The sequence below is a fragment of the Pteropus medius genome, unplaced genomic scaffold (genome assembly GCF_902729225.1).
Source record: "Pteropus medius unplaced genomic scaffold, Ma_sr-lr_union100, whole genome shotgun sequence".
Taxonomy (NCBI): Eukaryota; Metazoa; Chordata; class Mammalia; order Chiroptera; family Pteropodidae; genus Pteropus; species Pteropus medius.
This window is the reverse complement of record NW_024349798.1, coordinates 3,919,244-3,947,130: the sequence shown is the minus strand read 5'-3', so window position 1 is coordinate 3,947,130 and position 27,887 is coordinate 3,919,244. Positions and strand designations below refer to the sequence as shown.

The 27,887-nt window shown below is 45.0% G+C and overlaps 2 protein-coding genes across 5 annotated transcripts in view; both read right to left on the bottom strand.

The window, feature by feature from the left end:
- Positions 1-57: 57 nt before the first annotated feature.
- JPT2 (Jupiter microtubule associated homolog 2) lies at positions 58-16,561 on the bottom strand. Of its 2 annotated transcripts, none has more exons than XM_039884920.1 (5): positions 16,417-16,561; positions 11,145-11,293; positions 6,656-6,798; positions 3,735-3,783; positions 58-2,730 (listed from the first exon to the last, which is right to left on the bottom strand). In XM_039884920.1, exons 1-5 carry the CDS (start codon positions 16,458-16,460, stop codon positions 2,543-2,545), a joined length of 573 nt encoding a protein of 190 aa, XP_039740854.1. In that variant the 5' UTR covers positions 16,461-16,561; the 3' UTR covers positions 58-2,542. The 2 variants fall into 2 exon arrangements, with proteins under 2 accessions (XP_039740854.1, XP_039740855.1); XM_039884921.1 differs by lacking the exon at positions 16,417-16,561 and adding an exon at positions 15,972-16,122.
- Positions 16,562-17,341: 780 nt separating this feature from the next.
- CRAMP1 (cramped chromatin regulator 1) overlaps positions 17,342-27,887 on the bottom strand; it is a 58,448-nt gene continuing 47,902 nt past the window's right edge. For all 3 annotated transcript variants that reach the window (XM_039884871.1, XM_039884869.1, XM_039884870.1), the window contains exons 16-21: positions 27,667-27,845; positions 26,906-26,974; positions 26,128-26,359; positions 25,144-25,308; positions 23,882-24,027; positions 17,342-21,295 (exon numbers count right to left, since the gene is read on the bottom strand). In XM_039884871.1, the coding sequence (XP_039740805.1) occupies positions 21,131-21,295; positions 23,882-24,027; positions 25,144-25,308; positions 26,128-26,359; positions 26,906-26,974; positions 27,667-27,845 (956 nt within the window). In that variant the 3' untranslated portion in view covers positions 17,342-21,130. The remainder of the gene's footprint in view (positions 21,296-23,881; positions 24,028-25,143; positions 25,309-26,127; positions 26,360-26,905; positions 26,975-27,666; positions 27,846-27,887) is intronic.

Genomic DNA, 27,887 nt, shown 5'->3' with positions numbered 1-27,887 from the left:
AAGCATGCGCATACACGCACGCACACGCACACATATATAACAAAGACAGACTCTGAGTACATGATTACTAAGTTTAATTCAACTGTTATACCCAATTCTGCCTTGTAAAAATAACAAAATGTTCTTATCAAAATAACATTGTGATGTGAGGACAGGCTTGTTGTTTTTGATACAGCTCTAGAAAAAAGTTGGCACCAAATGCACATAAAAAGTTTTAAGGCTTAATAAAAACACAAACTGGTAATTTCTCAATGTGGCTTAGAGGTTGACAACGGATGCTGAGAGTTAATAAATCTTCCACATACAGGCAGTCCCAATGAATGGAGCATTTCCCAAATACAGATGACCATTCCTATCAGGCTCACATGAGCAGAAACTCATCATCTGCTTCTCCGGGTGACCCGGACACTCTAAACCTACTCCTACGGCCCCAAGGAGGAAAAGGGGGAAAAAGAGGCGGGAGAAAAGGCAGGGAGTTGTCACTGTTGCCCAGAGGCTCTTACTATACCTCCGGTTTTCCTCTCCCTCAGGCCCCTCCCTCTTAGCATCTCTGGTTTCCAGCTCCACCCCAGAAATCCTGCCTGTGGACGAACTAGAGAGCACTTTCTCCCATTCGGCTGATAGAGTGGGGATGAAGCCAGAAGGGCCAGCATCTCAATGTCAGAATTCTTCCTAGCAGCCAAATTTGGAAGTCACAATCATTTTCTTGTATATTGAAAAACAAAACAAAATAGTTATGAATGGCAGTTGTTTCCACCATTAGAATATTTCATTGTAAGTTAAACAAGTTAGTGTGTCTGGACTTAAAAGCTAATCACCATTTATGACATTTTTTAATGGGAGAAAACTGAATTCCAAACAACTTTCTTATGAATAACCGTTTGAAGGACAGAGACGGTAAGTACTTGATAAAGTTACATGGAATGAGTGTTTCTTGGCTCCAAAGTCAGCAGGGCAGCTGAAAGGAGGGAAACTCTTTGGTTGACAAAGCCACGTGCAGATCCCCTCAATGTGCTGATTTTTAAGAAGTGGGGCTTGGCAGGTAGCTCCTGCAGGCACTTAGTGTCTCAGCTGGCCACTGTGAGTATAACAAAACAGTTGTTGCTTTTCTCAATTTTAATAACGATAAAAACATTTCTAGCACCTAGCGTTAGCTCTGTAGGCACTCATTACAGCCACCATCACATAAACCTTTTCCTCTGTCTGCTGTTGGTCCAGCATGAGTGAATGGAGACTGTAGCCCTTAGGAGGCTGAATGCAAGAAATTTCTGCCTGACAGATTAAAACAAAAGGATTCTTGCCAACATATTATCTTTGCTGGCAAATATAGTGGAATTGGCCAGTTGAGGCTTTGCTGTCAAACTAGTTAATCTTCTGGCCTAAGGTCTCCAAGCCTCTTCTGGAAACCGTGAATACGGTCCAGAGGTTCTGCAAAGCTTTATCACGGGCGGCCTAAGCAACATTTTCTTCCTCTTTGGTGTACTTGAGCAACTGGCTCTTTTCAAGAAAGGTGTTAGAAACAACAGTCAATAGTCACTTATGTAAAGCTGGTGTTTTAGAAGAGTTCTTTACATATTACTAAAGAATTCAAACCTAAGAAGCCAAGGTTCTCAAGCATCTCTTCTCAATGTCAACAGAAAAAAAGACAAATGAAGGGTTTAAATAACCCCATTACCTGAATGTATCTGGATAGAGTTTTAGTCCTACCGAAGTCAGTGGGCCTTGCAGATAGAGGAACTACCTACATTATTGGCGAGGAGCAAAGACAGATACTTAAGGATGACGAGAGGAAAAAAGGAACAATTCACAAGCAAAACTGGTCTACAAGTGAAAGGCAGAGATTCCTGTCAGATCACCTCAAAGGATCGGGGTACAAAATCTCTCCATAAAGCATAAGACTAGAGAACTTTTTGGGTTCTGTTGACTGCTGCCAAGGAAAAGCAATCAAGATGTTTCAAGTAAAGACTGCAGAATATACTGGGGCTGAGTACAAAAGGAGGCCTTGGGGTTTAGCAGCGGTAGTCCCAGGAACTGAGACGGTATCCACAAAGGGTAAACAGCATTAGGATCTCAGAGGGAATTTATCCAGAGACAGAACCCCCTCCCATTGGTGTTTCAGCTTATGCCTAATGCACATGTTGTTTCTGGCTTAATTTCAAAGGCTTTAAACTCTGCTACTGTGTTAAGTGATTTCTACATACTCAGTTGGCTGGCAGGTCACTGATGCAACAAGGACGTGGAAGATCTCACTTCATCAGGCCCTCCTGTGGCCTTGTACCAGCTCCCCACCTGGCCCGTCTTAGAGTTCCTCTCACATCCAGAATTACTAAATTACATTTTATCCCCAAAAGATGTGTCTCTCATCAGTCTGGAAGGAAAGGTCCTCTGTGACTCTCACGGTGGCAATGGAGCCAGAGCAGCGGCTTCAGATACATGAAGGACCCTCTCCCCACCCCCGCTCCTTTGGGCTAAAAGAAACTATAATATTTGAAATCCTATTTCTCAAGTTTCTTGTATGGCTACAGGGGGAGCAGTGGCTTCTCTAGTAGAAGGAGATGCTGGATTTGCCTCCAGGTGGGTTCAGAACTTTGTTGTGAGATCGAGGCCGTGGGCCCAACCTGGGTTCATGGCTGTCAACCACGGGCGTAGGCTGGGGCTCCTGGGCATGGTCCGCTTGTCTCAGGCCACTTTTCTCACTCGGCTCTTCTCTGGGCAAGGTGCTCACTGCAACTGTGGTACAAAGTCAGCAAACCAACCGTTAGAGGCTCCCCATTACCTGGATGGGCAAGCTGTGCACATGAAAAGTCTGCGACATAGACTAGCTAGCAAGAAATGCATACTGTAAAGAGAAGACAGGAACACAGAGCAAGGCTTCCAACTACACCAATAAGACTCACTGATTAGCAGAGGCCATTCTTGAAGCTTGCATAAAGTTGGGGCTTAGTACTATAAAGAACCCTTGAAAAATTCCTTAATAAGTTCATTACTGCTTTCTATTGCTTGTTGGATCTCATTCCCCTTTCTTTCACCTCAAGTATAAAAAGCAAACTTTCTCAAAGTGAGTATGAAAAGGAAGAGAGGGAGCCTGTCTCAACTGGAGGGTCTAGCAAGGTAAAGCAATGTTTTCTGACACTATTTCTCTGACTTTCTAAATAAACAAATTCCCATGTATTTTGGTAACTGAGGGAAATGGTGACCCAAAGGCAGAAATCAGTTCCCATAGTCAGCTTTGAGAACCATGGTGGGACTCAGAGTCACATCTAGCCCCACCACCGGGGCAGCTCACTCCCTAAGTGACGGATTATGGAAGCAACAGCTCTTCCCACCACATGCAAGCCTCACATTCTCCCTTCTCGTTCTGCTCTCCCTATGCCCTTCTTTGCATTAGTTTTGCTAGCATTACTCTTAGTCACAAGTATATTAAAGATTTGGATCGCTGCCCTTCCCTAAACAAGATCAGCTTCTAGAAGAGGACACCTTAGTTTTAGGACTTGGCTGATTAGCAATGACAAGAAGAAAAGAAAAACATTGATGACCAGTTGGAAAACTTTCATTAGAAATAAATGAGCCCATTTCCCTGGCTTTCTTCAAATACGAAATCTTCTCGGCAATAAACATGACCTTGTTTTCGTCAGCTGGCCTGGAAAGGGCACAGGAACTCTTCCTCTGGGGTACACCAGCAACTCTTCCAGAGTGAGAGCACTCAGGGGAAGGGACAAGAAACAGAAGCTCACCTTTAAGGTTCGATTTTGGGTCTTCTCCTTCACCCAACAGCATGTGGTCCTGAAACAAGGCAAACCCCAGATCAATGCATGGTTCAGAAACTCTTTACCCCGATTCAAATGGATGATGAAAACCAAGGCATGGATGACTTTGGGTTCATTTTTAACTTCTAAAAATATTTTGTTATGGACAATTTAAATCATAAACAAAGTGAAGAGTATAGCACCGTGACCCCCGCCCCGCCCCATAACCCACTGTACAGTTACAATGGCATCAGCTCATGCCATCCTGGTCTGAGCCACACAGTTCTTCAGTTCCAACCTCAGTCTCTCTACCCCCTTGCGGAATTATTTTAAAACGAACCCCAGATATTTACCCATAAATATTTCAAGATGTGGCTCTTAAAAACGTCCTTTAAAAAAATAACCATAACGACATTCTCACAACTGCAAAAATTAACAATTCCTTAAATGTCTAACATCTAGTCAAATTTTAGAACATTAGGATATGTTTACAAGGCTCATCCATGTTGTAGCATGTATCAGAAACGTCATTCCTTTTTATGTCCATCTGTTGATGGACATTTGGGTTGTATAGTTGCATCAGAAACTGCCAAACTGCTTTCCACAGTGGCTGTACCATTTTACATTCCCATCAGCAATGTATGAGGGTTTCGATTTCTCCATATCCTCACCAACATTTGTTATTTTCCACTTTGATAATAACCATCCTAGTGGTTTTCATGTGCATTTCCCTCATGACTAAGGATGTTAAGCATCTTTTCATGTGCTGAGTGAACATCTATGTATCTTCTTTGGAGAAATATCTACTCAAGTCCTTCGTCCTTTTTTGAATCGTGTTGTCTTTGTTGTTTGGTGATTGCAATTCTTTATATATTCTGGATAGAAAACCTTTATCAGATATCTGATTCGCAAATATTCTATTGTCTTTTTGTTCTGCTGATAGTATCTTTTTGAAAATTTTATTTTGACATAAAATATATTAGTTTTATAGTTGACACACAATATATTAGTTTCAGGTGTACGACATAGTGATTAGACATTTATATACATTACAAAGTGATCACTCCACTAAGTCTGTTACCAATCTGATACCATACGTAATTATTACAATATTATTTATTCTCTATGCTGTACTTTACACCCCATGACTATTTTTATAACTAGCAATTTGTACTTAAACCTTTTCATTTTTTTCACCCGTCACCCCAACCCTCTCTCATCTGACAACTATAAATTTGTTCTCTGTATCTATGAGTTTGTTTTTGTTTTGATTGTTCATTTTTTAGATTCCATATATAAGTGAAATCATACGATATTTTTTTTTCTCTGACTTATTTCACTTAGCATAATACCTTCTAGGTCCATCCATATTGTCGCAAATGGCAAGATTTCATTATTTTGTAAGGCCGAGTAATATTCCATTGTATATATATACCACTTCTTTGTCTATCGATTGACATTTAGGTTGCGTCCATATTTTGGCTACTGTAAATAATGTTGCATCAAATGTCTTTTGATGCCCCCAAATTTTCAATTTCAATGAATTCTAATTTATTCATTTAAAATTTTGTTGCCTGTGTTTTTGGTGTCATATTTAAGAAATCACTGCCAAATTTAAGATCATGAAGATTTGTTCTTATATTTTCTTTTAAGAATTTTATAGTGTTAGCCCTTACATTTAGGTCTTTGATCCATTTTTAATTTTTATATATGATTAAAAGTAAGAATCCACCTTCATTTTTTTGCATGTGCATATCCAATTTCTTCTGTTGAAGAGACTGCTCTTTCCCCCACTGAATTAATCTTGGCACTCTTGTGGACATATCAATTGACCATAGATTTGAAAGTTTACTTCTTGGCTCTCAATTCTATTCCACCGGTCTATACATCTATCTTAATGACAGTGCCACACACAGTTTCGATTATTGTAGTAAATTCTGAAATCGGGAAGAGTCTCCAAGAATGTTTGGCTATTCAGGTTCCCCTGAGATTCCATATAAATTTTAAGATGAGTCTTTCTTTCTTTTCAAAAAAGCATTGTTGAGACTTTGATAGGGAATGCATTGAGTCTTTTTTTTAATCATTAGAATCTCTCTCTACTGACTGCCATGTAATTTCCTATATTTTGGATTACTCTGATTGAATTCCTGTGGTGTTGAATAATATGAGGTTTGGTCTGTTTCAGAATTCAAAGGTGGTCCACAATGGCCTTGTATCATGAGATCCATAGTTTTGGTTGTCTCTCATTGTTAGCAGCCACTGATGATCACTGCCTAGACCCACAATTTCATTACGAGTCTGCAAAATGATATTTGAATTGTTACTCCTTCATTTATAGGCTAGAGTATTTTTATAACAGGCATCTTTCCCTCAACAACTATTATTATAAAGGAAATGCTGGCTAAATGCTTGACTCCATCCTTTAGTAGCAGTTTTCATAATGAGTTGGTTCCCTGACATTCTCAAAGTGACAAATTCAATTTTTTAAAAAGTATAATTAGGAATCCATGAATTCTAAGTATTTCATGAATTTTAATCCAATGCAGTTGTACTTACTGACGACCACTAAAAATAGTGAAATTTTTGAGATGTTAACTCCTCTGTTTTATGTCCAATTTTATAACTCTACCCACTACCCCTTGGTGACACACAGAAAAGAGCAGCAGCCTATCTGCAGTGGGCAGTCGCTGCTTGCTACCGACACACCCAAACCAGCTTCCCCCAGGGCTCAGTCATGAGTTTGGAATCTACTTCTCCAATGATTCAGGGGAGCTTTGAAACTCAATGACTAATGACTGCACCCAGGAAAACCAACGACACCCTCTTGTCTCTTCCTAATAACATATCACAACTTGGCTCAATGTCTGCTTTTCTTACTTTCATATCTGCTATCTAGATGTGGTCCATACCTTGGGTTTATTTGGATGTGCCAAAGGTAAAGTGGCAGTGACTGGAGACCCAAAAATGTCACTGGTCTTCCCACCAGGTGGGTTCAGACGCTGTCGAGTGTGCACAGGTGTTGATTCATCAAAGATACCACTTCCTTTCCCCCCTGTAAAAACAATCACAGAAGAGTGAGCAACCCAGAACATCCATCTGCTCCTGCCTTCCACATTCATTACTTCAGAGACCTCCTCCCTCAGTGATGCTCTAGTCCAGTTCGGAGTTCAGGCCAACAAAGGTAGGATGATGAGGGTCCCTAAAGACCTACATTAAGCACAACCCCTTTACCAGGGGCCTGTTTGGGACTCCATTTCTAGAACTGAGCAGAACTAGGCTGGCCTCTAAAAGCAAGATGGTGAGATGGCATAAAACAGTATTTTCCTTTCTAGAATTTCCTTAACTCTGACCTTTTCATGTTTTCCAGTTGAAGAATCTTCTTCATTAAAGCCATGAAAAGTTCTTTAGTAGATTAAAAGCAAACAGCTGCTCAATATTTAGGTCAGACAGATAGAACTGAATTTAATAACATGCCCTATTATAGGCAAACCTGTAATCTGGAAAATAACATTTATTAGTCATTCATTCTCTGATCTCATTCTGGCTGGAACCTCCAGTGACAACTAGATATGTCAGCAAATCACAGACATTTAATATCTTTGCTGCCAACTATAAGTGATTTGATAAGCCATAATGAAAATATGCATCTAAGATGTAACTTCTTATAAGCTGATGACTAAGGCCTAGATATGAAAAGTAAATGCCTACATTAGCAGAAAGATGGCTACCAGACAATACCAATGGATCATCTCTCCACTCAGCAAACACCAAGCACTGCGCCCCCTCTCGCCCCCCACCCCCGAGGTGGGGCCATTACAATCATGGCCGTGCTGTACTAACAATTTATAATCTTAGAGGAGGAACGATGCATTCCACTAACTAGCTACACAGCTCTATACAAGTTACCTGGCCTTTCTGTGTCCCAAATTCCTCATCTGTAGAATGGGGATAATAAAAGGATCTTCTTCATAGCACTGTGAGAGGATTCAATGACTTACTGTAGCTCATATGTCAAATGCTTTGAACAATGTCCGGGACATAAATGTTCAATAAACGTTGGCTATGTATTGGACATACTCTTCAGTGAAAAAAGATGCATAACAATCTACAAAGCACACACTGTCTTAGTGTAAAAGGAGGGGGGTATTCTTTTTTGCTCATATCTAAATAAAGAAGTCACTCCCTCCCATCAAAAAAAAAAAAAAAGTGGTTACCTATAGAGTCTGCGTGTGTGCAGGAAATGGGATGGATAAGGCGCAGGGGCTCAAGACTGCTTAACGTATTCTTTTTATAGTTTTGAACTTTGTATTTTGTTTTCAAGAAATTAAATTTCAAACAGTCACTTCTTGGCTGTAATAACCCACACTGTTTCGTGGAAGGCTACGAACACCTTAAGAACATCCTACATGACAAGCTCTATGAGAGCTCTGAGGGGAGGAAGCTCTGGTGGGGGTGGGGGGGAGGCTTGTTCCCTTGATAGCCTGTCAGACCCCTGCTGCTAGAGTGGATTCTGAAGCAGTGTGGGTTTCTGAGATGCCAGTCTCTAGGGGACACACAGAAGCATAAAGGTGGCTGGGCTAGGGTTCCCAGCCTTTTTTGGGATGGGAGAACAGAGAATATGTGGGACTGCTCTGCAGGAAAATGTGCACACGCACATTCATGGAATATCAAGGTGATTACAAACCTTCTTGAGGCTCAGCCATGGACCTCTCAGGAAGCCACAGAACCCAGGCTAGAAACTCTTGGGCTGGGGAACCAGCACAGCAGGGTGTTAAGGGCAGGTGTTCCTTGGCCAGACTGCTGGGTGGAGTCCCTGCTCAGTCACTTACTGTATGAGCCTGGATAAGTGACCTCAACATTCTTTTGTCTCCATTTCCTCAATTAACAAGGTAATGAATAATAATAGTCCCTTTGTAGGACCCAGTTAATCTACGTGAAGCAGGTAAGCCCTCAGTAATGTTGTTACTACTGGTGAGTTTTTAGCAAAGATGTCTAGACCACAAAGTAGAAAAAAACTACTGCTTGAGGCCATCTCCTTATTGTTGTGTCTGGTTATGTTTAAATAAATTCTTTTTAAAATGTCCATTCAGCTCTTTTAAAAATGGAAGATAAAAGTAACTCAATTGGAAAGTTTTTGCTCATTTAAAAACATTTTTTGAATTGTGAAACATAACAAAGAAAAGTTCGTAAGACAGAAGTATCACAAATAAAGACAAAGCAAACACCAACTTAACTGTAACTACCACCACCACTGAGTCTTTTAGATGTACTAGATCCCAGAAACGTGTATTCCTTCCCCATCACCCCAGGTCACAATTGAATTTTCCAGAAACCACAAACTTGTTATTTCTTTTATAGTTTTACTGGGTATGTCCAACCCTAAATAATATAGTTCTGTTTTTGAACTTACATAATGTAGTCACACTGCATATCTATTACTTAACATTTTACCTGAAAAATGAATTCAGCTTTGAAGAAGGAAAAGATGCTCACTCTACTCATAATTGAAGACAAATTCAAGGTATACTTTCTTAAGAACTAAATTGCAAAAGACTGTGTGTTGGTGGACTGTGGGGAGGAGCATCGCAAATGTCACAATGGGCACTGAGCCACCCATCGGAAACTAGTTGGAAGGATCTATCAGTATTTTAAATTGATCCAGCAACTTCATTTTGAGAAATTTATCCCAACTGATATATTCAGGAGGTAAGTTTAGATCTCCGGAGTTAGGAAAACCAATATGCAAAAGCTAGTTCTGCCACCAACGAGCTGTGGGGCTCAGGCATACCAGTGAACCTCCCTGAGCCTCAGTTTCTCCTCTGAAAGAGGGTAACACCATCTACCTCCTAAGTTTGTAGAGAAAACCAAATGGATACACGCAGAACACTTAGCGTAATCCCTAGCAGATATTAAACAATCCACACATAATCATCGTTAGAACAGGAAAAACAGCACATGAACAAAGCATAAATGAAACACTGGGTATGACAATACCTCATAAATTTTCAATGACTCACATGGTAAGTCACACACTCTGCCTTGCACATTTTTCTCAATGATGCCCTCTTATTGGAAAGCTGTGGGGCTGGCTAAGTCTCTCAGACTAAATAATGAAACAGAGGCAGAAGTTTAGGTCTGGGTGGTAGACACAATTAGCAGTTTTCCCTTTCGGACTTCCCTTGAGAATTCATCACAGATAATTTTAAAGAGCACCCCAAGCAACAAGACTACAAGAAGCAGGGTCACACTGGTTGTCAATAGAGCTGTGACCATGCATAATACAGAGGCTTTCTCACTCTCTGGTCAAGAGGGGCCCAGGCTGCCTATTGAGCACAAGAGCTAGGGGATCATGAGATTCCAAAAGACTGGCAAAGCAGCAATGCACTCAAGTTGCCACACTTTCCAGGAAACCCGACACCCTAGGGAGAGCTCTAGCCAATCACTCTGCTGAGCCAGGGCCAAGGGAGCTGGTTCATACACCTTCAGGTGCCTCAGATTTGATTCTATCTGCCACACGACCCATCATTCTGCTATCGTTGGTACAAAGGATGTGCAGGGCTGACCACTCCTGGCCCTAAACTCATAAACTAGATATGGTGAGAATGTTACTTGCTTGGTAAAACCACTTGCTTTTTTACTCACAACTATATCCAAAACATTAATCCTCTACCGCATCCCAATGACAAACCAAACAAAACACTAGCTTTTGAATCTACTGCTCTTGTTCCTCTAGGTTTGGTTGAGAAGTATGTGCACCTAGAACTGAAGTGGAGTAGCAAGCAGTTCTAGCTGATTTTCTTGATTTTATTATCTGTCTGAAATGCTGACTTTTATATGGTCACTAGCACTGGATGGCCACTCAATCAGATAGTCTATCAGCTGAGAGAAACATTGTTCCAAGATGCTCTCCCACTATAACCACTAGAAAGTGGGATGAGAACTAAACAGATGTGTATTAGACCACAAACATCTGTGTCATCCTTTTTTTAGTTTTGGCCTCACCAACTATCTGATTAAAAATGCCCTTCCTAAGAAAAATGTTTAAATGCACAATCTGCACACAATTTCAGAAATCTCAAGAAGTCCATAGGACAACTGGGAGAACCTCCTTGGAGGGAGCCAGAATCCCACATCTGCCTTTGAATCCTCAGTGCCCGTACCCAGCCAATGCCTGTTGACAGATGAGGAAGAATTCAAAAATGATTAAGCCACCAGGACACAAAGTAAAAGTCAGGAAAAGACCTTCCTCACATTCTGGAACTCTGATGGCAAGGGACAACCTGTACCAGAAAATATATGAAAGGATCAATATAAAGAAAAAGAAAATTTTATCAAAAGAGCATCATAAAAAAAGAACAGGTAGACGCCAAAGGATGAATGAGTCACAGAGGCCCGCACCTGGGGGGTTGGTCCTCTTAGGCATGTTCTGAGGTTCTTCAATTGGTCCGAAAATATTCGATGCCATCCTGTTGGGCCTGTTTGAAGGGACAACTTCTTCTGGACTTCCGAAAAGATCACTGGATGCTCCTCCTGGGGGCTTCATGGCCCTACAAGCACAGAGCAAACATGAGTGACAAATGGCTGACCTGGGACCTTACTGTCTGTAACCAGACAAGGCACGTGTACTTTCTTAACATCTATGAAAAAATTACACACTGCAATTATTTCATACGGGCATGACAAGTTTACAGATAGCCATATATGGCAAACTTCCTTTACTGACCTTCAGGTTCCCTTAAAAGTTGTCTTTGTATGTCTTGGTTATGCCAAAAACCCTCTGGAAATGTGTTTATTTTGAAATTATTCCTGGGACCTCTTATAAGTTTCCTTAAAACAGGCAAGTTGAGCCACATTCAGTAGAGTTTATTATTAAGAGTTTAATACTATAAACACATTCAGTGGTATTTAGCAAAGCTTACATTTGCTAAGTGCTTACTATATGCCAGCTACTTTTCCAAAGACCTTACACAATAACCCTCTAAGGCAGGCATATTTTTACAAACAATGACTCTGAGATAAAGAGAAATCACGAGATAGGTCATGCAGGGAGCAGAGCCAGATCCAAGCCCAGGCAGTCCAGATCTAGAGCTCAGATTATGCCCATATGCCTTTATTAAAGGCCTTCAGAAAAAAACAAGGACAGCACACTATTTATCCAAAGATCAAGCCTGACCCACACAGCTGGGTCTTCAGAAGGGCAGCCACTGGCCACTGGGGCCAGTGAGCACTTGGATATGGCAGTAAGGACTCAGATGTGCTATTAAGTATAGACTATGCAACAGATTTCGAAGATGAAGACAAAATATCTCTTTAATCTTTTTTTTTATATTGATCACATGTTGAAATAATATTTTATACATATTAGATTGAATTATGTCTATTAAAATTAATTTTCCTGATTTTTAATTTTTTAAAATGTATCTACTAGAAAACTTATAATTCCTTATGTGGCTCATCTTTATATTGGAAAGTGTCAGCTTAGACCATGGGGAGTGCTATTAACATTAATCCAGGTGAGTCCTGGGAATCTAAACCACAATCATTACCTATGGTCCTTAAGTCTGGTACAACCAGTGAAATGTGGGACATCAAAGATCAGAGAACATGCATACGAGCACCACTGTTCATTTCTGATCAACGTATATGCACTGGGTGTATTTCTAAAACACACTGGCCTTCTACGAGGTTTGATTTTAATTAAACACTCCCAAAGAAGAGTGGCATTTCCACTGCTCAGTCACCAACAGCAGCATACCTGAAGTCTCCATCTTTGGGAAACTGTCATGCACAACTTAAAGGTTTTAAAATAGACATTTCAGAAGAGGAAGATCAGGACCTTGAGGCACTTTTTATTAACATAGCCAAAAAACTAATAAAATTTTCACAAAGCTCTGCTCTAATATCCCTTGAGTTTGGTCTACTTAAGCAAGGTGGTAGCATCTTTTCAGAACACCTAGAAAGATTTTAAAAATGCATCTTAAAGGAGAGAGGAGCCTCCTGAAATTGAGTTTTAAACTGGTGAGTGGTCCAGCCTTTCATTAGCCCTAAGCAACAGGACTGTCTGTGACTGTAGACATTTATAAATACACAAAAGTGCAGAGCTTGACACATGAAAGCTACGATTGGAGGTCAGGCCTCACCGGAAAGGTATGGAAAGGTATACAAATGCTGCCTGTGGTTTAGTTTGCAAAAGGAGTAACATATTTAAAATGTTTCCTCAAAAGAGCTAGAACAGGAGGTGATCATTCATTATAATTTCAAGTGAACAGAGTTCTCAGATTCCATGGCTGTAAAGCAGGACTGCAGAAAGCACTTTACAGAGGGCAGACAACATGCCAGCCTGGCCTGGACAGAGACTTGCAGGCCGGCTACTCAAAACCACGGAAGTGCACAACTGACAGTTCTGCACAGGGGTGCTGGAGTCCCTGTTTGCTTGGGAGGACAGGGAAGGTGGCCTCCTGTTCAGCAGTTAGCATTTCCTTAAGGATTTGATGAAGAAAAAAATTACTTCGGTTTGAGGAAAATTTTTAAAAATCAATAACCAAACTTAAATCAGGAAAGGCTTGATAAGACATACACTTTGTCAGTGGACATGGTAAGGCCATCTGACTCCTGTACTCATTTACAAGTCAGACAGCCCCAGTCATAATGACATTCTCCATATTGTTCTTGGCTAGCTACAGGAGGTCCAATATGCTTGGGTCTCCACAGCTATTTCTTTGAAAAGAAGAGATAGAGATCTGCAATCTTCAAGACTGAATTTCAGAACTTAACATCAAGGCATGTCATGCTGGCACAAGTTAAAATTCCTGTTTTACTGACTTATTTGAAACATGGCTCTTCTTTCAAACCCTCAAGGTCTCGCAAATTGTCAGATCAGATTCGGAAGACTCATCTTGATTCAAAGCTCTCAAGAGTCCTTCCTGATTCTCATATTCTACATTCCTGGATCCCAAGTCTCCTCAGCCTCTCGCCCTTGCTTCATTCAGTTCAATTCACACATTCCCCGAGCACCTATAGCTGGCAAGTCTGCCTGCACCAGACTCTGTGGATAGAAAGATGGATGAGAGCAAGTCCTAGGCCTAGAGAAGCTTCAGGTTTACCGGGAAAGCTACAGCTGTGCATAGGTGGTTTCGGGGTTCCATGAGTTATGTTGACAGAAGCACTGAGTGTTACTGGAACTCCAAAGACATCTTTGGAAGAAGTAAGGCCCAAACTGAGTCTGCAGTTTCTGTGAGAAAAAAGTACCTTCAGGGCACAGGCAGTAGGTGACAGATATTTGAGATGACAAAATGTTAACTTGGGGTGGTAGAAGTACAGTGTTTATTATTCTGTGTACTTTTCTGAATTATCTTTTATTTTACTTTGAAAACAAGAGAAGAAAAGGGAACTAGTGCCCTAGAATGCTGAAGCAGAGTGATTACAGTGCAGAATGGCCAAGCTCCCTGGGAAGGGACAATAACCATCTCCATCACAAAGGCAATGGGGTAGCAGGAGGGGTTCACAGTCACGTGGCAGTCATGCAAATTGCACAGACTGCCCCAACAGGGTCTCATATAAATAGGACCAAGAGTTAAATGACATTTCAATAAAAACAGAACCCACAACAATGGTTCAGTGTGGCTTCACTGAGGCTCACTATCAGTTATCGCTATGACACAAGTTATGGAGGAGTGGGAATACTAGTGAGCTCAGACATTTTGGGGCTGAAACTACATATGAGGCTGCTTCCTAATTATTTTTTACTTTTGTAGTATCCCTTCAATATATTTCAACAAACATGTTCAAAATATACAAGAACAACTAAGGGGCATGTGATGTGACAAGAAGAAAAGATACGCAGCGGCAGTATGGGCACAGGCAGAGAAAGAGAAAACAAGACCTAGAGGGGGTCTCTTCAGCTCCTGATCCTTCCTCCAAGAGCTTGTCCCTGTGTCAAAAAAGCTTTTGGGGACTGGTCAGGTTTGGAGAGAAGCGGTGCACTTTACAGCTTAAAGGAAAGACCTTAGGTTAAGGACAGCTAAAGAAAAATGCTTTTATATTTCAAAATCCCTTTAATATAAAATAATCCCTCATCGAGAAAACAAAAGATGTAGGTTTAAGAAAGGAAAACGTGGCCGGGTGATTGTACAGCCACCACTTGCTTCCCTCCCTACAAAGCCAAATAAGTGTGAACCCTACAAGACCTGTTTACCAATTAAGTCCTTTAAGATGGCAGTCAAACGCAAAGCCTCCAACGGATCCCAAGCAGAAGCTTCCAATTACATTTAATTATCCAATTAAGAAGACTGCTTTTCCTTCTTCAATGTTCTGAAAAGAAGATTTTTCTCCTTTTCATAATATCCCCTCCAAAATCAATATCCCAAAGAAGTGTGCACTGCCTTAGAACTGTAGCTAGCATCGGTAGCTCGAAGTCAGCATAACATCAGTGTTACTCATAGCATTTATTTGTTAATTCAGCCAACATTTCCTGGGCATCCAGTGCCAGGCAGCACAAAGAGGGAATGTACTTACTGGACACAACTGAGAAAGTACTAGGAAGAGGCCCTTGCCCAGCTGGCGTGGTTGGTACAGAACAGCAGTTACCAAGCACTAGAAACTTGATTCATCCTGAGCACTCCAGGGAAAACTTCTGGCCCTCTTTAGATCAAGACTCAAGTAATTAGTCGTCGTTGTTCCATGGATTAATGACTAATTATTTCATTAGGTGTGTTAATGAATAATGACCTAACTCCCTCAAATTTACAGGGTTTTCAGCAAGCTGAAGCAATTCTTTTATTCAGTATTTAGCCTATATAGTGTTTATCTCAACAGTCATAACAAATACCTTCTCTTCTACTCTGAAGCTGAGCTACAGAAGCAACTGAAGGTCCAAAACTCGACAGTGCACGCTGGCTCCTCCAGTGGCATGACAGACTTCACCAGCTCTGGCAACCTAATCTGTCTGATTTTCAATACACACAGAGCACTTTGGAGTTAAAAGGAAAGAAAATATGCTGCAGTGTGTTCCTGAGTGTTGAAGCCCAGTCAGAGACCTGCAATGGATATCTGCTTCAATCACTTGCAGTTGGGCCTGGTTCACCATCAGCAAAGCAGGCAGGGCACGGACTACCATCCGGGTTTCGGGATTAGTGGGGAGGGCACCACCTACCTCTCCCGCTGCGTAATTAGGGGAGGGCTACGCCTGGCTCCCTGGCTGCAGAATGAAGGGAGGGCAGCACCTACCTCCCCAAACTGCGGGATTAGGAGAGGGCTCTGCTGGCTCCGAGGTTTCGTGATTGGGGGGGGCACAGCCTGGTTCCAGGGCTGTGGGATAAGGCGAAAGGCACCAGGATGGTGACCTTCCCCCGAGGCCCTTCCACGAGCGTCCCAGGCGCCAGCACAGGCTCCAGGAAGGCAACTCGCAGCCCCTGCGGCGCTGCACACACCTGCCTTACTCCAGCTCCCGGCACTGCCCAACCCCGAAGCAGCAGACCATTCGGCCGGAGTCTCTCGGGCGCGCTACGGTCGAGGAACGCAGGGAGGCGCACCTCGGGCCCTCAGCCTAGATCCTGGCGGGCACATCCCGTATGTACACCCATCTCTCCCACGCGGAGGCCGCGGCTCTGTGAAGTCACCCGCCAGCCTCCCCGCCGGCTGCGCCCCGCCCGTTCCCGCGCCCGCACTGCACCTGGAGCCTGTCCGGCTGCCCTCGCTCTCCGGGGCCTGGAACATGTCGCCCGCTGCTCAGCGGCTCCTTGCCGGCCGCGCCACCGTTCCCGCCCGGCCCCGCGCAACCCGAGGCCCGCCCACCTGTGCCTATTGGATGGCGCCGACGCCAGTCACAGCCCCGCAGCCTATCGCGGCGCCAGACCCTGCCCCCGCCCCCAAGACTCAGAGTTTTGGAGAGGCCCACGCTGAGCTCGCAGCTAATTGGTGGGAGCAAGTGCCACTGAAGGCGTCCAATGCCGGCACTGGGCAGCAGGCCGGCAGTGGGCGGGCTGTCCCGAGTTGGGCGGGGTGCACGACCCCCGCGACCTGCCCAGACCACAGGTCCTCCTCCCGCTGCGGAATCGTTTCCTGGGCCCGAGCTGGAGTAACTCGACTACAGCCTGGAGGCACGGGTCGGGGCGCGGGTGCTGGAAACCCGAACAAGCGGAGCAGGGAAAGGGAGGAGCAGGGCAAAGTCTAGACATTCCTGAGGTGGCAACCGCTACCTGAGGGCCACTAACCCGCTGCTTATTTTGAAGGAATGCGAGTCCCTCAGACGTGCGGATTTTGCAAACCAGTCAACCAGTAAGTATGGTAGTTAGCAAAAGGACGCTAATTCGAATTATCTGTTCAGAGATTCAACAGTTCCTCTGTCCTGCCCAGTCCCGGGGTGGGGGGTGGGGTAGTAGGGCACCTCAGAAAGACATACTCATAAATAGGGAGCAAGGGATAAAGTGTGCCAATTGCCCTATTTCTGACTCAAAAAAAAACCCAAAAATAAAACAGTCGGCAGTGTTTTGTCGCTAAATTACGATGCGGACAGCCCATCTATTCTGAGATCTCACCAAATGAGAGCCACTTGAGCTGTTTAAGTGCACACTTTAAAAAAAAGACAGAAACAATAATTATTAGATCAAGTATTAGTATGTATTTATGGACAATAATAAAAACATTTACAAGTTAAACTGGAAATTTAAACATAAGAAGTTTAACAGCTTTTATTATATTAAATAACCAAAACACCTTTTATTCCCAAAATTGGTAAAGAATAAATAATGTAATTTACAATATGGTACAAAAAATAATCAGGAAGGACAGGCATTCTGCTTTATACATACACTGTATATGTATATTTATAATCTATAAAACAAATTCACATCTCAAACAAGCCGAAAACCTTAGATGATATGGCTTAACAATTATTAAAAGAAACAGCAATAAGTTCTGCTGCCTAGACCAGAAGCTCTGGAGCCAGTTATCCTGTTACAGAACGAAGGGTACAGGTTGCTGTAGTGCTTCCAAGATTGAATTTACTTAACAAGACTTACAAATTACTATGGGATTAGGAGAGCTTTGATAGTTGGGAAAGGTTTGCTGTGGTTTCTTTCCTTTTTTTCCTCTTAAGACAAAGTGCCCTATGTCCTCACAAATGCATCTGATAGATCTCAATGTCTTTAAAAAAACAAAAAACCGTTCTTCTCCACTTGTGTCCAGTGTCTTTTAATCCATTACTATTCTCTGCACAAGTCTAGATTTGATGGTGTGATCTAGGTAAAGATACCGTTACACTGAAAAGGACACCCACCAGTAGTGAAGCCATGATACAGAATGATAAAGAATGGGATTCTGAGGTTGAGAACCTGGAATGTGGGAAAGCAAGTAGATAAACCGATCAAATATTTCCAATTATCCCCACTCCCTGAGCCAAGTGCTCTATACCTAGAAGATACAGAGAGATGAAAAAAATGTCATCACAAACCTCATGTGGAACCATGAACTTCAACCTGCCTCTGCATCTTCTAAAGAGTGGAATGCTCGCCACTGGATGGTCACAATAAGAATCAAGGCCAAACCAACCCAACCCCCTGAGACCAGATACTCAGTCTCAATCTTTACAAAAGATGAATCAGCAGAAAGATCTGACAATATTAGAGCAACCAGGGAAAGATGTTTCTGAGAAATTGATCTGTTCTTAATTACAACATGCTCAAATGCACAAAAGAAGCCACAGGTATATACTGAGACTATCACAACTTTGGCTGGGAAGGCAGAAGAAGATGCACAAAGTGGGAGGCTTCTCTGCTTGGGTCTTTTGAAAATTCCAGCCTTTAACATTGCTTATTTTTATACACATATTCATTTAGGCTGGTAAAAAAAAAATGTATCCATAATTTTAGTCCTACAAATGACACCATTTTCCTTAATATGGCAAACAAACACATTAGGCGTCTCGTTGCTACAGAAGCAGCAGAATTCTCTGGAATTGTGTGAGCTTCATTATAGGTGAGAAGAGTCAATCCACTCTCCTCCCTAGCCCACTTCCCTAGTGGAGGACACTAGCCACAGTTAGTTACCTGCTCCCAAATAGAGTCTATGCCAGAAACCCAGGCAGGAGGTGCCTTGATTAGAATCTCCTGAGTTTTCCTCCTTTTAGATGTCACTGGGCAAAGGTGCCAACTTACCCACTGGACTGCCTCAGGGTGTCCCCTGATGGACAAGCAAGCAGCTCAAGAGCCCTACCATCTGTGGCACAGTACACACTGCCACTGAACATTACATCCAGCATCGGTGCCATATTATGTGGCATCTCTGGTCTCAGACAGTGGGGGGTATGAGGAAGCTAGTCATGGCCTACACTTGACCTGGTAAAACCTACTGCAGACCTAACAAAGTCAGATGCCCAGAGACAGAGGGCAAGATCTCCTGATCTTCAACCCAATAAGGTGCTAATTTCAAGAAGCTGACATACTGATCACAAAATATAAACTAGTTTAAAGATACTCTGGTTCAAACAATGCTATCTATCTCTCTTAGTAAGTGGCACCATGTCTTTTTCATATTTCCAGAGCTTTTGGACTTTTCTTAAGAGTCCAGAGGCCTCTGTTAGTGATGTCTGTGCCTAGAACCAGATCTGAAAGAAGGAAGCCACCTTAGAGGCAAGAGCTCTGAGAAACACTTGAGACAAAGGAAGGGAGCTATTCCCTGGAAGCCAGCTGTCTGCTGTTTCCTCCACAGCTCAGAATGAATGACCCTGTCTGAAGCCTAAAGTGGCTGCAAACGGCTGGTGAGATAATGGGATCAAGAGCATCCACTCTTCTTGCATACGAAAAAAACCTTTTCTCCCCTTTTTACACATGCTCATCTCTCACTGTGGACAGGGGGAGGAGCCCATGTAAAGGGCCAGGACTGGCCAGGGCTGCCACTCCACTGTTAGTGGGGAAACAGGAAAGGTGAGCAACAGAACAGCGGTCAGTTCAGGCGAGTCATCCTGTCTACTGTGGAAGGTGAAGCAGCAGGTGCGATGGTGGCGCTGGTATTACTGGCCCAACACCAGAGCATTGGCTCCTGGCCACACAGAATGTGGCTGGACAGTAAATTACATGCTAAGTCTCCCAAAGCTAAGCAGGCATAGGAGCCTTATTAGCTCTGTTCTGGGGAAACACTGCTGCTGGATCACCTGCAGTGGTGACTTCTGGTCACCCAGGGAGGCTCACGGAGCACACCACAGGTTAGCGCTCACAGGTTAGACATCTGACCCTTGCCTGCATTCCCTGAAAAGGAGAGCGATAATAGACGTGAGGCATACACATAGTGTCTTGCTCTGCTCTGAGGCTAATGAAAGGAAGAGGAGACTGAAGAAGTGAACCATCCCTGCAAAATCCATTTGTTTCAGATGCTAAACAGTTAACACATCAGAAGTTCAATGGCTCATCAGGAAAGTCTTAACTGTAGTCAAAGAAGTGCTTAGGGATCATCCCAAAAGAGAAGTAACATTGTAGATCATCTAGAAGAAACTTGCAGATGGAGGCAGGAAAGAAACCAACTAAACTCTGTTCTTCCTCTTCAATGTCTCCTAATTCTTAAAACACAAGAAAAACATTCTCCAACCAGTTTAGCAGGATTTTTTCTAAAAGTCCACACAACCTGCATAAGACATGATTCTTTTCCCTTCCTGTTCAGTCGGTCACAACATATATCTACATGGGGAAGGAGTAGGAAAGGATCAGAATTTCTAGGGTGATGGCACCAGTTACACTGCCCCTGGGACTCTTCTGCTGCTCTGTGATCAGTGTCCCCTGAAGTGTCTGCTGTCTCAGAGTCCAGATACCACCAGGCAGAGCCCAGGCCAGGCCCAGCTACGCTCCCCAACCCTGACCTGCCTTTATTATTCTGCAGAGAAGCAACCAAAGTGTGGCACAGGTTTGGCAGAAAGAATGCAGCCATGGCCTGGAGCCTTCCTGCAGGGAGCGGAGAAATTACAATTCCTCAGGATGTGATGGCTATGCCAGGGCACACCCACTCCCTTCTCTTGAAAAAGAAAACCCACTGGACTGTCCAACACAACAACCAAGTTAGAAGTATGGGTGGAAATACGGTCACTACGCAGACCCTAACATGAGACCCCACAACTGGTGAAGAACTGCTCTAAGGCCACAGTGATGTCTGATGTTGGACCTTCCAGAACGTCTTCATCTCCCAGGCTACCACTGCCCTCTGCCTGCTGCGACATAGCTTCCAGCATGTTGTACATTCTGGGGTGCAGAGGTGTCTCTATCCAAACCACCTCCTGGGTGTCCTGGGCTTGATTTATGTTTTCTTTAGTCTGAAGAGGGCTATACCTACCACAGGTTGAGAACCACAACCCTGTAAGCCCTCCTCTACAGCCGCCAGGATGCCCCCACCACGAGATGCAGTCACTGGGATAGGTCACTGACAGGGGGACCACCACCACTGCCATCAAACAGAACCTCTCGGCGGCTGGGCTCCGTGATGGACAGCTCCTGGGCCAAATCGTTGAACCGAGATATGTAATCGACGCTGTTTTCATTCATCATGCAAACAAGCTGGGAATCCACGACCTGTGGGCAGAGGACATAAGGCAAGACCACATCAGTTGGTGGCCAGCCTGCCTTCCAGACTGGAGGTGACTGGCCACCACTGGGACTTCAGTGGAAGGTGAATGAACCTGGGGTCGCTCTACAGTGAAGATTAGAATCTCCCACTGACTGGCTGTGAAACAGTGGCACAGTGCCCTGGGGAGAATCTCCCGTCGTTTTGAACTCTCATTCTTTTGACAAGTGTGCAGGAGAGCCTACTATGAACCTGGTACATCTGGTTGCCAGGATCAGAGTGATGGTTCCCTCCACATGATACTTGGGGGAAAGACAGTCAAACAAGCAAATGACACAGAGTGGAATTTGAAACTGTGGGGTGGTCTGAAGGAAATGCACATGGAAAAGACAGAGTTTGCCATGGCGGTGGGGAGCACATTCTTATCAGAAGAAAATAACAAGTGCAAAGGCCCTGGGGTGAGAACAGGCTTCGGCTCTTCCAGAAACAAGAAAGTTAGTGAACATGACAGCGAGTAAGGCAAAGAGTAGAAGACGAGGAAAGAGAGAGTCGAGTGTGTACAGCAGGGCCTCAGGTCCTGGGATTTTACTCTATGGACAAATAACATGGAACATATAGTCTTCAGGGTTTACCGTCTGCCTCCTTTCCTGGAATGGAAGCCGCATAAGGATGGACCCTGTGTTTTGTTCATGCATGATATAATGAACAAATGAGAAGCCTTGGAAAATTCTAAGAGCTATTGCCTGAACTGAATTTTAAAGCTTCTATTATGAGAAATTTGAAACAAACTTGTTTTTAAAATGTAGAGCAAATAGTGACTGTCTTCCCCCTACATACCTGTCACCAGCTTGTGGTCAATCTAGGCTCGCCTCTCCCACCCACTCCTTGTTCCCATCACTTTTGTTCAAATCCCACCCACCAGATCATTTCAGCCACACGTTTCAGACTGCAATTCTAGACAATAAGGACTATCTTTAAAACACACTCATGTTTTTTAAGTGTGGAGAGTTCTTGGTCAGATCTTTTTGATAAACACTTTCTATTTCTGCAGATAAATATATATCTAAGTTTCTAAGTATCTAAGACTTAGTAGTTCACGAACAGCATCTGTCTTTGTTTTATGCTGCTCACCTTCCTGTGCAATGTGCCATGAATAGATCTTATTAGAAATGCAGGTTCTGGTTCGCTGGGCCTGGGGTGAGCCCAAGAGTTGCCTCTCTAACAAGTCCAACGCATTCTGCAGCAGGTCTGTGGACCACCTTTGAATATTGCGATCCTAGCATGTCGTCTCGGGATGTTTGGGCAGTGCCCACCTCCACAAGAGCTAGGTGCATATACATAACATCCACACATACATGGGAGGGGAAAGAGATTAGCTTCTTGCACGGCATCAGAGTCATAAGGTGTTCTCTGAATAAAGGTTCTGTGGCCACACAGGTCTGAGAAATGCTCACTGTGGGGAAAGGATTTACTATATTGCTCTGTCTAGTCTGTATTTAGGTGAAATTTCTAGTTATGTCAGGGCTCAGCTCAGTATCCTCCAAAGTGTTCCTGTAAGATCCTCAGGCCTTAAGACTCATGTCAGGATACTGAGAGCTGAGGAGGCCATGGGACACCACTGTGTGAGCCTTGTCTGATCCAGGGTTTCCCTCTAGAATCTGACTGTCAAACTCTAGAGGGGCATCCACGAACATCTCAGCATCCCAAGGAGCCAGGATTGGAGAGATGTTGTTCCAGCACATTAACAACAAGACCAAGCCCATCCAAGTGGCATTCTAAATGTGAAATCTCTCTTTTAAGCTTATCCTATCTAAATATTTCTTCCAGCACTCATTACTTCGTAACTTGCCTTATAGTTAAATATACCTGTCTCTACTCCTTCAACGAGCACTCTTTTTGAAGTTTTCTTACCCATACACCACTCACATCACATGAAATGGAGCCTGGATGGCTACACCAGCCGAAGCTGGCCTAAGAAAGGGACGCCACATTCCAGTCTAAAGATGAGAGTCACAAACTGAGTCTTGCCTGCACATCCAGGGTCTGCCATAATGTGATTCCTGTTGTCATCACCCCAACCATGGGAGGAGACTGCAAGGGCATCTGTGCCTTCCTGCAGAACCCTATCCCCAGCTCAGGGGGTGATGGCAACAAGTGATGACAAAGGGAGCTGCTCCTCTAAAGCCCCCTCTTATTAGGTGACAGCAGTGATGACAGGGCCACCTACAACTCCCTCTTACCCCTTCACCAATGGCACCAAGACTGCACAGATAAGGAAACCGAAGCAGTATTATTACCTGCCCAAGGTCACAGGACTAGTGGAGGACACAATGAGATCCAAACTCTGCTCTAGCTGTCTGCAGAACCCCGGAGGTCAACCCCGACACCAGGGCTTCCCAGGTCCTGACCTTCAGGGCTCAGCTAGTAGTCTGTTGTTCGCCGCCAGAGCTTCTCAAGAGAAGCCAGACCTGGATCTGTATGTGCTGCCTCCTGGTGTTGATGTTTTGATGAGCAGTTCTTAATAACCAAACAGGTGGGACCCGGTTGCCTCCAGAACGGGCTAGTCAAGTTCGAGCATAAGGTTATACACTTACCTCTGCTACATCAGCCAGGGACCTGGACACAAATGAGTCTCTTGAGTTTCCATCCAGCAGGCTGGGGCCCAGCAGGGAGGTGCCACTGTGGGTCCCCACCGGAGTCGGAAGCATCTTCCGGCCCTTCTCTGAGGAGATGAAGCTTGCTACCAAAAAAAGAAGGAACAAGCCTTGATACTTGGCACCAGGGCATAGCAGTACAGTGGCATTTCTCTGTTGGCACCAGGCCAAGGGAAGGGTCCTGAGGGCTGGAGGTGCCTTTCAAAGCCCATGCAGCACTCACCCACATGCTCGTGCACAGTGCTCCAGGAGCAACAGAGCTGCCCTGGCTTTTCTCACTGGGGGAGCCTTAGAGGGTCCCCAGCAGCATGTGTAAGTCGGCCTCATTTTTCCAAGGGGCTTCAGTGCTCCACTTTCCAGACACCACCTCCATCTCCATGTAAAGTAATTTCCAATTTTTCACAACTTATATTTGACTCTGCAGAGGTCTGCACTGCTCTGTGGGACTCTTATAGCAGGAAACAGTCATTGAGCGCTGGCTTCCTGCATCACCCAGACCAGAGCCCATGTTCTGAGCCATCAGTATGGCGCCCACACAAGGTGCTGACCCTGGTCAACATGTGTATATATATAGTACACCCCTCTCTGCAGCTACAGTCCCGATGGTAATGTGTACACCCTGGCTGCTCTCTAAAAATGTAAAGTACACAAATCTCAGACGTGCCCCAGGAGTCCCTCCTATGTGGGACACTGAGGTGGGTGTGTGTTTCCCTAACGTCCCCTTCCCACCGCACGAACACCTGGTGCCCAGTGAGGATGAACATGCCACAAGACAGCTGGAACTGTCCACATCAGAAAACGTTACTGAGAACAGAAAGAGGGACTCTAAGGGCATGAAGAGCCAATTTCTTCCACCCTGCTGTCAGCAGCAAGAGCAGAGGAGGGGCCAGGACACTTGGCTGGACTAGAGAAGGGCACAGGGGACTGTGTGGGAAGATGAATGTGGACTACATCTTGGCTGGGCTGTGGGTTACAGGATGTCATGTGTGCCAAAGCTCAGTGACCTGCACACGGGAAATCTGGACATTCCCCATGTGTTAAGTGGTACATAAAAAATAAACCCTGAAAAACAAGCAAACAACCCTAGTGAGAGTTCTGCCAGATAGCACAGAGAATCCAGATTCTGTGAAAAGCTCTCCAGAATCCAGTCTCCCCATCAAGTTCACCATGTGGAGCCCTGCTCACCCTCCACACCCACTCACCAAATAAGCTGCTGAGTGACGAGTCTGTGGGGTCGCTGGGGCACCACTGGGGGTCATGGGTGGGAGAGGCAATCCAGTCTGGCTGGGGGCTGCTGGATGGGGAAGGAAGACTCTTGGAACTGTCACTGCCATTCAGTTTTGCTGGAGAAAGAGGAACTCCTTCACCTGTCAACCAAAACCCCGGGTCAGAGACACCACATTGGGGAACAGCACCCCACATCCCCAAACTGCCACTAAGGCAGCAGGACAGCATGGCTGTGTAATGCTGAACTCTTGAGACCCAGGACCCTGCTGGGACCCCTACAGAAGATGAACAACACTGATCTGAGGAGGGGATCCCTCTGCAGTAGGGACACATATCCATCTTAGGGAAGGAAAAAGACTGCAGCTGTCACTGATGGAGCCAGGCCCTATGCTGACAGCTTCACCTAAATAATCTTGCAGGTGTTTACAACAGCCCTGTGAGAGACATACTATTCCTAGTTCACTGCTGAGGAAAGTAAGGCTCAAATGCGCCAGTGACCTGCCTATGGCCAGGTGCTACCAGGCTGTGAACTCAGCTGTCTGAATTCATGGCCCGACTCATACCAGTGAGCGCAACCACACCAACACTTATCAGGACATTCTTCCAACCCCCTCCTGGAACCTGCAAAACCCACAGGCATCCACCCAGACTCAGAACCAACTAGGACAATGCCCCATCTGGTCTTTGGGCTGGAGAGGCCTCATGGGCCTGCTCTCTCAGTCTCAAGGCCAGGAGCTGCCCCACTAGACCATAAACAGATGCAGGTCCTGTCCATGCCTCATCCACCTATCCTGCCTTGGCTGTCTCTGCTCGATAGGCAAAGTGATATCCGGACAGGTACATACTCAGCATGGTTGGCAAATACTGAGGTGAGAGATCAAGGGTAAGTCCGGACCAGACCCTTCCTCCTGAAGGGAACTAATTCCAGGAAGGGTGTGCAGGGACAGCCTGCTTCTTACCATACTGTCCGGAGCTGATGGCGATCTCGATGATGGAGTCACTGATCTGTGTGGCAGGCTCTCCCTGTGAGAGCACATCCTCAGGAGGGCCCGGAAGGGAGATGTCCAGCAGAGCAGAGACATTAGGCGGAGAGAGCCGGGTGCTGGAGCTCTCTGATGAGGGCAGCGGGGTAGAGAGCCCATTGTGGAGAGGAGCCTTGGAAAGCTCAGATAAGGAGAGGACAGGTGAACCCTGGTGGAAAACAAGGACTATTCAGACACAACTGATAAACCTGTCTCTAATAAGGATGAAAAATGAACCTCAGCCCCAGAAAGTGGTAACCAAGTGATGGGTAAGTCAACAAAGAGGTGATGACCCCAGCAGGCACCTCTTCTTTTTTGGTAAGAAACACACTGTGGGATTTACTTCCCCAGGGATGCAGAGTTGAAAGGCCAAGCTGGGGTGGCCTTGGCCAGAGTGGCCTGCTTCCCCTATCAGCAGAACAGCTAGTAACACCCAGGCAGAAGGTGAGTATCAGGGAGCTCATGACCTCCGCCCTTTGGCCCAGGGAACAGAGTCCTTCCAGAACTGTGTTTGAATTAGCCAGCCTCGCAGAGGGGAGGAAGGAGTCTGAGATGAGAAATTCATGTTCCTCCATCTAGGCAAGGTGGGTAAAAGCACAAAGCCATTGGGTGTTCGGGTGTCCTTGCCACATCCTAACAGTAGAGAATGGGGACTCTATCCTGGAGGGGGGTCTTGCGGAAGCTACTTTGCTCAGTAGACAGCAGCACATTCTACCTGGAAACTGTCCGTCACTGGCTCCTGCTCAGGCCTCGAGGGGACACTGATGAACGAATCGCTTGCGCCCTACAAAGAAAAAGAATACCAGGAATGCCAGTGAGCCCTACACACAGCATGCCAGAACTACCCCCAAGGGCTTGCCAGCCTCCAAGCTCTCAAAGAGCAAGCCGCTCCACTCCCTGGCTTCCTACTGGCCAGCAACACAGGAACCCACCTCAGTCTATTTGGAATCTCTTCCTGTGAGGACGAGCAAGCCCATCGCTTACAGAGGGCAGGCCACCAAGACCCTGAACTTAAAATTGTTAATTTAAAACCTCATGGTCCTCAGGCAGGGCAGGGCCATGGAACCAGAGAAACCAGAGCGCTGGGAAAGTCGGAAAGGAGTGCCCATTGGGGGTCATTAGGATCGCTCCTGGCCAATCTGGTTAAAGTTCTTTCTCAGACCAAGCTGATGTCTGAGAAGTCTGCTGACGTACAGATCTCCTCGCTCTTCTCAGTTCTGAATTCTCCAGTGTCACCCAGCAAGCCTGTGCCCACTCGGCTATGACTCTCCCCTCTGAGCCACATGGTGCTTGCTCATGCCACAGCCTCCCTGGTCCAGTGCCTCTCCTCTGGCCCATTAGGCCCATCCCCTCCAGGGGCAGAACTGGAGTCTGGCATGACCTCAGCCCCATGGTCCTGGCTCCCATCCCTTTGGAGAGTAACCAACCCATCCTGGCAGCTGGTGGTAATTCGGAGAGGCCCTTCTAAACACTCACCCCCATGGCGGGGATGGGGTCTCCATTCTGGTGGGTGCTGGTGGAGTCCTGACCCGAGAGAGCAGCTGTTGCCTCATCTGAAGACAGTGGAGAGATGCCAGACAAGCCCTCAGGGTCCAAGACAGGGAGGGGGCTCCCAGGGATGATGCCAGCACTTGTAGCTGCTAAGTCGACAGCACCTGGCAACAGAAAAAACATTGCCAATCCTAGCTCTACCACAT

Excerpts from the sequence above, each read along its gene's own strand:
- JPT2 (XM_039884920.1), bottom strand. The coding sequence starts at position 16,460 with ATGTTCCAGGCCCCGGAGAGCGAGGGCAGCCGGACAGGCTCCAG. Across the intron at positions 11,294-16,416 it reads GGCAGCCGGACAGGCTCCAG|GGCCATGAAGCCCCCAGGAG; the intron begins GTGCAGTGCGGG and ends CTGTGCTTGTAG. Across the intron at positions 3,784-6,655 it reads CACATCCAAATAAACCCAAG|GACCACATGCTGTTGGGTGA; the intron begins GTATGGACCACA and ends GCCTTGTTTCAG.